Here is an 8,140-nt window from a genome sequence, read left to right as displayed (position 1 = left end):
GACATTCTATGCTCTTTCACAGCAGAGCATAGAAGAGATTTTCTCCGCTCATCTCTGCTCGGCAATACAGAAAACCTGTCTTTAATGCTGGAAGGGACCGTAGAGTCCAATGACTCAGAGCCCTGTTATCTTGGACGATGGAGCTGAGTTTCAGAGAAGGGAAGAGGCTGTTCCCAATCCTTAGGGAAGAGGGCTTCGACCGTGATCTGGAGATCCGGACAAATGCTCTTCTTACAGTCACAAACTATTTCTAAACGACTTTGCAGAGTGCTGGAGGACAGGCCTGTAATTGGATACAGTGAAACGACACTTCCGTGGAAGTCTTTAATTTGGAGGGTCAGACTGAAGTTGCTTCCATTCCAAGCTTCGATAAAAGGCCCTGAACTGTGGGCAAGCAGGCGATAGTGCTGACGGTTCTGCTTTCAGGCAGCAGGGACCCCAAACCTCCTGGGCCAAGGACCACCTCTGCTGATACTTTGTGCAGGCTGGCGACCAGCCGGCATGGTGGATGTCCAGAGCTCCCCAGGTGTGGAAGCTGCTGTCCCTCGTCCGCATCCACCGAGGGCTAGGGAGGAGGCGGCCTGCTGTCTTTCGGGGCGGGGCCGGGAGCACGCACCTGCCGCGGGGCTCAGGGGCGGGGGGGGGGCGGGGGCGGGGCGCGCCGCCTGGGCTCCGACGGTCCCGCCGCCAGGGCGCAGGCGCGCTCCGACGGCCGCGCGGGGCACACGGGGGTCGCGCGCTGGGTGCCAGGTGAGCGGAGATCGGATCCGGGAGCTGCGGGGGGGCCGGCGGGAGACGGGTGCGGGGGCCCTGCGCTGATCCGGGAGGGACGCGGGGCGCCCTGAGCCCGGGGAACAGAGCCCCTGGCACGTCTGTGCGGCAGGATTGGGGCGCGGACGGAGCAGGGGCCCCTGAGTTCTCTCGGAGGCAGCAGGAGTACCCGCATCGCCGCAGAGAAAAGGGAAGCGTAAGATGGCCAGATGTATCTCAGAGAGGCCTGAAAAAGTTCCGGACTGTCAGACCTTTCTTGTGCCTTTTTCGGGACCAAGCATGGGTGTCTTTGGGCTGGGGGTTGGAGGGAGGTATTCGGGGACAGACAGCGTTCTTCTCTGACAGTCTGACTTCCCGGTAATCTCTTAGCTCTTACTGCATCTTGCTGGTGTTAGCAAAAGTCCAAAGACACAGCCCCACAGTCTCCCCAACAAGTGAAGGAAATAAACCTACCCACCGCCCGAAATGCCTTTCTTTCTTCTTTTTTTGGGGAGGGGATCTTGTTTTGTCACTATGGATTTAATGAACATGCTTAGGACTGTCTCTAAACCTCCAAATGGTATGTAAAATTTCTGTGTGCCCATACATGGATTTTTTTCCCAGGAGAGCTTCCACAGGCTTTATTTAAAGATCAAATAGCTAATGTCATCATAGCTCTGGGCCCCATCAACATGGCAAGTACTAACAGTCTTTAGCCTGACGGAGTGGCAGATTCTTATTTGAAAGCTGGGTTTGAGCAAAGGGTTAGGGAGAGGGATTCCTTCAAATTCTGGAAGGACAACAATAATGCACCTCTTGAATTTGCCTGGATTAAGAAATTGGTCTGTTTTCTACTAGTCTGAAATCAAATCAGCCCAAAATCAAATCAGATGTAGAGGAGGAAAGGAACATGGATCTTTGTGAAGGGAATGTGTACCTATGGTTCTTCTTGATGACCAAAAGCAACCCCAGCTGCAGTTTCCAAGGACTCTGAAGGAACATGAGGGGTGCTGGGCTACACGTTTATACGTCCCTGGTCCACTGGCCGCTTGAGACGAGGAAAGAATGAATGTTAACTCAGCCTTGGAATAGCACCAGAAAAACCTAGATTGTGTGTCGGGAGGAAAAGAACTCTGACAGGGTGGGGTCTGGGAAGTTGGGTTAGGAGCTTACTAAAAAATTAACAGACACCCTAGGAAAATCCTAGAAAAAAAAATCCTAGAAGAATCCGGAGAAGCTTAGTATCCCACTCTTCGAGGTCCAGGAGCAAGTTGGCATTCAAGTTAGTTGTCCCCTCGCCTCGTGTTTGTAAAACACTAATGTCCTGCAACCAGCCTCAAACAATCAGTCTCTTCCCAATTTCAGAGAAAAAAATAGAGCCCAAATGATGTGTTTTGTTTTGTTTTGTTTTTCTTTATAAAGGTATCCCACATCACTGGTGCTTGCTTTTATCTGGGTGTTACCTAGTTTAGTTCAAAGATATGTATCCGGTTACATTGAAACTTAATAGATCATTACTGCCAGCTTACAAAGAGTCCGTTAGTTCTAGGTGGTCTGTAACCTCCCTACGACTGAGATCCACTGTTGTGGTAAAAAGCAGGAAACACATCACATTTTTCTTTACTGTCTTTTGAATGTAAAGGTGTCGTTTGTGGACGTCTGGGTGGAGGCAGTGAATTGCACACGACTCTAAAACCCCCCCTCATTCTACTTCGTTCCCATCCCTGACCAGTTCTGTCCCTGGTTCTAGACTTGACCCATATATTGTAAACTCAAACCATCCTTTTGCTGAGGTTTACGGAAGAGGGGTTAAATTTCTCAGCCAACCCCTCCTCCTTTACAACTGGTCAGTCAGCCTTCATTAAATCCCCTGTTGAACTGTTGTTTTTCAAAACAGTAAGGTTGTTTCTACCTACAACCTGTCTTTTCCTGATACGATTATTTTAAATGGCCCCTTACCTGGGCCGGGGGTTGGGGGTGGGGTGGGGGGGGGTGTTATTTGGCAATGACAGAAATTATAATTGTGTTTCTTGTTTTAAAGGTGGTGAAAGAAGCAAACTTTTTATAAAACAGTATTTGCCATTTCATTAACCCTTCGGTTCAAGATAAAATTTTGCTAATGTTGCTCATTGTTCTTCTTCTTCCTTTTTTTTTTTTTTTTTTTTTTTAAGCAAATATATACTGCGCACTCTCTCCAAGTCGGGTCTTGGAGTAGGAGGTGATTCCATCTTTCTGCTTTACGGAGAGGAGAGACAAGCAGTGTGGCCTTGAATCAGGACTTACTAAGAAGTGACTTCTGGAAGTGCGACCTCAGGGACTCTGGGACCATGACCCCTTGCGTTCAGGCTTAAATACCTCCCCATGAGCCCGTTTAAAGAATCTGGCCAAGGAAAAACTCTCTGCTGCAGTTCCCTGGGCTCGATTCTCTAACCTGCTGGTCTGAAGTCCCTGAGTCCTATCACTTCCAGGACTGTGTAGGTAATAGTTCTAGGAATAGTGAGAGTAAATTAACTTGACAGGGAGGGAAACATTTGCTTTCTGTCTGTAATACACAACTCAGTGAGCACTGGCCTCTCTTCCTGGAGGATCCTAGTGGCTGCCCAGTGGCAGGTTTCATATCCCTAGGCTAATCTTTCCCCAATTCATAAAGAATAGAAGTCATAAATGTTTAAAGGCGTCTTGATCTGCATCCTGAGTGCGAGCTGGAGAATATATTCAAGGCCAATGAACAGGGCAAGATTTTACTGGTTCAGATTAGTGAAATTGGGCCAGTGTGAAATATACCTCTTTACTACACTGATGCAAAGCATGAACGTGTAGATTTTGGTACCAGGTAATAGTAATAATGATGGTAGACAATGACACAGCAGTTTGTATGTGTTAGGCATCCTTCAGTGCACTCTATGTATATTAATACATTAACTCGTTTAACTCTCCCAACCCAAAGAGCTGAGTGAGGACCACTGCCATTGACAATCTAGCCCGGCATCACACAATTTAGCACGTTTGATTTACTTAGCCCTTCTGCGCTGAAGTTTAATTCAGCCTTGTTATTTTAGGGCACTTACTTTGATTCTTGCCTCTGCACTGTGAGAGACAGCCCAGCTGCCCTGATTTGTATTTTGGTTCTGTCCTAACTAGTAGGGTGACCTTGAGCAAATCACTGCTTCTTAGTGCCTCCGTTTCCTCTGTAAAAGGGGCTTGATCACAGAACTACCTCGCCAGGTTGCGGTGAGGATGGAATGAATGTATATATGCAAGACACTTAGAATAATAGAGCTTTGTCCACAGGAGGCGCTATGATTTTCGTTATCAGCTGCTTTTTCTTTCCAGCCGCATCTCCCACTGCTCCCTAATGTAGCAGCTGTGCTAAGCCACTTAGAGCTCCCCTGAGCCATCTGAAGTCTTCCTATGTCAGTGGCTTTGCACATGCTGTTCCCTTTGCCTAGAATGCCTTCCCCTTCCTATTGCTACCTTCAGCTTAAATGTTCCTCCCTAACGACCTTCCTTTACTGTCCTGCCCCGTTCTCCAGGTAGCATCCTTGTGTGCTATCTTGGTAGCTTCGTGCCATTTCTCTATCAAAGGACTTCGTGATTAACAACTACCCAACATTTATTGAGCACTTATCATGCACCCAGTAGTGTTCCAAGTGCTTTTCTTGCTTTTCAAAAAAAATTTATTGAGAGCTCCATGTGGTAGTGTTATATTTCGTTAAAATTATGTCCGTGTCCATCTCCCCCAGTAGACTGCGATAGCGGCTTGTACATCTGTGTGTGTTATTCATTTTGTATCTCTAAGAGCTGGCGGAGTGCCTAACTAATACACAGTAGGCACTCCATAAATGTGTAAGTGGATGCATTTTACCAACATCTATTTACATCTGAATAAAAAGCTAATTGTAAGTAATTCTTCTTTTAAATAATCTTCAGGCTTTTCTCATTGCAGAAATTCACTGACAAAATTTTAGAAAACACTGAGAAGGAAGAAGAAGGACGTGAAAATCCCACCGCTCCCACCCCAGGAGGGCTTCAACCATGTGCTTAGGGACGCAGAAGTTCTCAGAGGCTAAATGGAGCATCAAGGTCAGGCCGGCTGGCGACAGAACCCAGAGCTCCCAACCCTGCTTGAATCTGCTGCTCTTCCTCCCCCGGCAAACACACACGCCCTCCTGTGAGCAAATTATGTTAGCTAGTAAAATAGGTTGGCAGAGCTGACCTTTGAAAATGAAATCTACCCTACACATGATGGTGAAAGGCATGAAATCTACATTTAGAAAATGGCCGGTATTCCGTCTTCTCATGCCTTCCCATTTCATATCCCATCACGTATTTGGGGGAATCTGGATGGAGAGGGAGCACAGGGAGGTAAGGCAGAATAGAAGATGGCTTCTAAATCAGACTAACACAGGTTCAAACCCCGGCTTTGCCCCTAGATGCCTTTCCAGGGACAGGTGGCAAACATCCCTCAGTCTCTATTTCTTCTGTAAGATAGAGATAATAAGAAACAATTCTCGGCATCTTGTGACGTTTAGAGGTAACAGGATGGTGAAGTGCTTCACGCTTGATTAATGGTGGGTCTTGTGGCGAAGTCTCTGATGACGACACCCTATGCCAAGGCAAAGCGCCTTTGTTTTTTTCCAATCCTTCATTTTAATTCTGGGAGTAATTTAACTTCTATATTATTATTAGATGTCTTGCCTCACAATAGTTTTCTTAGAAATTCAATCTTTTCTCCACAGGGTCTCTTTGAGATTAAAGAGAAAGAAGTGGCAAATTCAGGATCTTGGAGCAATTTTCATTTAAAAGAAGATCATTGTTTTCATTACCCCATCATTAATGTTTCTTATTTTCCTTTATCAGGGAGTTAAATCGAAGCTGATTTGAATTGCCAAACCCAGCTCTCTCGTTTCCCTGCAAGATGAAAGGGGACAGCCATGAATGAGTCACCAGACAATTTCGCAAATGCCTCTGACTTCCCCGATGATGCAGCGCCATTCGGAAATTGCTCCGATGAAAAAATCCCGCTCAAGAGGCACTACCTCCCTGTTATTTATAGCATCATCTTCCTGGTGGGCTTTCCAGGGAATGCAGTGGCAATTTCCACTTACATTTTCAGAATGCGGCCCTGGAAAGGCAGCACCGTCATCCTGCTGAACCTGGCCTGCACAGACCTGCTCTATTTGAGCAGCTTCCCTTTCCTGATTCACTACTACGCCAGCGGCGAGAACTGGGTCTTCGGGGATGTCATGTGCAAGTTTATCCACTTCGGCTTCCATTTCAACCTGTACAGCAGCATCCTCTTCCTCACCTGCTTTAGTGTCTTCCGTTATCTTGTGATCCTTCACCCGCTGAGCTGCTTTTCCGTTCACAGAACCCGATGGGCCGTGATGGCCTGCACCATGGTGTGGATCCTTTCCCTGGTGGCCATTATTCCCATGACCTTCCTGATCACCTCAACCACCGGGACCAATGGCTCCACCTGCCTTGACCTCACCAGCTCAGACGACCTCCCCACCATCAAGTGGTACAATCTAATTTTGACGGCCATGACTTTTTGCCTTCCCCTGGTCATAGTGACACTTTGCTATACGATGATTATCTACACCCTCACACAAGGACCTCACAATCACAGCTGCCTGAAGCAGAAAGCTAGGAGGCTAGCCATTCTACCACTCCTTGTGTTTTATGTATGTTTTTTACCCTTCCACATCTTGAGGGTCATCCGGATCGAATCCCGCCTGCTTTCGATCAGCTGCTCCGCCGAGAACCAGATCCATGAAGCTTACATTGTTTCTAGACCCTTGGCTGCCCTGAACACCTTTGGTAACCTGCTACTGTACGTGGTGGTCAGTGACAACTTTCAGCAGGCCATCTGCTCGATGGTGAGATGCGACACCAGCAGGGATCTGGAGCAAGCGAAAAAACCCAGTTGCTCAAACAACCCTTGACGTACTTCATGAAGTCAATCAAGAAGAAGAGCCTGCTGAGACTTGAACTTCTAAGAAGTCCAGAATAGCTCCTTCATTGGCTCTCTGTAAATATTATATATTCGGGTAATTATGTGTTAAAGCCAGCACAGATCTACCAGGAACTCTCCGCCCCCAGTTTATTGAGCTCTTCCCTAGGGTCAATGTAAGAATGGGATACACGCCTATCAGTAGAGGATTCACATGGGGAATCAAAACTACTGGAACTCCAGGACATCTTGAGAAACATCTAGTCTTGCCAACTTACTATGCATCAATAAGACCACTAGTCTCAGTAGTTTTATTAAATTAAAACTTCACACATTTGTCCCAGTTAAGGCAGTGCCAAAACAAGGACACTCCTCTTACTCTTGGTTTCTGGTCCTTCATACTCGGGCTGTCTCTGTTGAACCTTTAGACTATCCAAGACATTAATTGTCTCTTTCTGAATATTCTCTTTGTTTTCATTTCATATCTTTAAGACTTTTCTTTTCCTTCAAACTTTGCTTTGAGATCATTAAACGGTGTTTCTCACTAGGCTTTCATCAGTTTTGTAGATTCAAGCCAACCGGGGCAATACACTTGAGACAATTCAAAGATGTCAGTGCAGATGGCTGACGTACCCGTGAGCTATTGGGGGCATTATGTCTTTATTATTGTACATAATTCTAGAAGTTGTTACTGAATTGAGAAAGATTATTAAGTGGTATTAGTAATTATCAACACATCCTGGGAAAGGAAAGATGGGCCTCTTTTGGGGGGGAACAGAAATACTTTTAAATATCATGTGTGTATTAGGTATTAAGTAAAACTTAACAGTGTTTTGATTTCTGTGGAAAACTATCTCGGGAAATACCAATTCTCTTTAGATACCTTTCTCTTTTCTGACTCTCTTGAAAATATGTTATCTATTTATGTAACAGCTAAAGCTATTTTTGAGTTATGTGTGTGCCTAATTATCACGGAGTGTAAATATTTGAGAAAATGCATAGTCTGGATATTTAAAACCTTAGTCAATGTGTTGATACAATTAATAAACTAATTTAAAATCACTAAATAAACTGGTAACATTTTTCCGTGAAAACGCAGCTTTACCGCCCCTCTATTTACAGGAAGCTTATGTTCCCTGTGTTTAGGGAATAAAAATAATTTTAAGAGTCAGTTTTAGAATAAGTTTGGAATAGTTGGTTGAAACAGAAGAATGAGTACCATGGGAATGCTTTGTGGCTTTCAGGTGCTTCTAGAACATTAGACCTAAGGGAGGATGTCTGCCAGGACCCTGTGTCAAGCATGCAGGGGGAGGAAAGAGGGAAGCCAGTGGCTCCGCACATGGACGTTTCTGGATGGTGGTGCCCTCTCTGCCACCCACCTTCTGAGCCATCCTCTCTGGGCCTTTCTCTAGCACAGGGCATGAGCTGTTTGAC

At 45.9% G+C, this 8,140-nt stretch overlaps 1 protein-coding gene across 1 annotated transcript; it reads left to right on the top strand.

Annotated features, from left to right (window-relative positions):
- Positions 1-662: 662 nt before the first annotated feature.
- OXGR1 (oxoglutarate receptor 1) lies at positions 663-7,763 on the top strand. Its single transcript, XM_059377643.1, has 3 exons — positions 663-750; positions 4,697-4,921; positions 5,611-7,763. The coding sequence occupies exon 3, from the start codon at positions 5,685-5,687 to the stop codon at positions 6,696-6,698; it is 1,014 nt and encodes a 337-aa protein (XP_059233626.1). The 5' UTR covers positions 663-750; positions 4,697-4,921; positions 5,611-5,684; the 3' UTR covers positions 6,699-7,763.
- Positions 7,764-8,140: the final 377 nt, after the last annotated feature.

Source organism: Mustela nigripes, chromosome 15 (genome assembly GCF_022355385.1).
Source record: "Mustela nigripes isolate SB6536 chromosome 15, MUSNIG.SB6536, whole genome shotgun sequence".
Lineage (NCBI taxonomy): Eukaryota > Metazoa > Chordata > Mammalia > Carnivora > Mustelidae > Mustela > Mustela nigripes.
The sequence above is the reverse complement of the archived record's forward strand: the minus strand, read 5'-3'. Positions and strand labels throughout refer to the sequence as shown.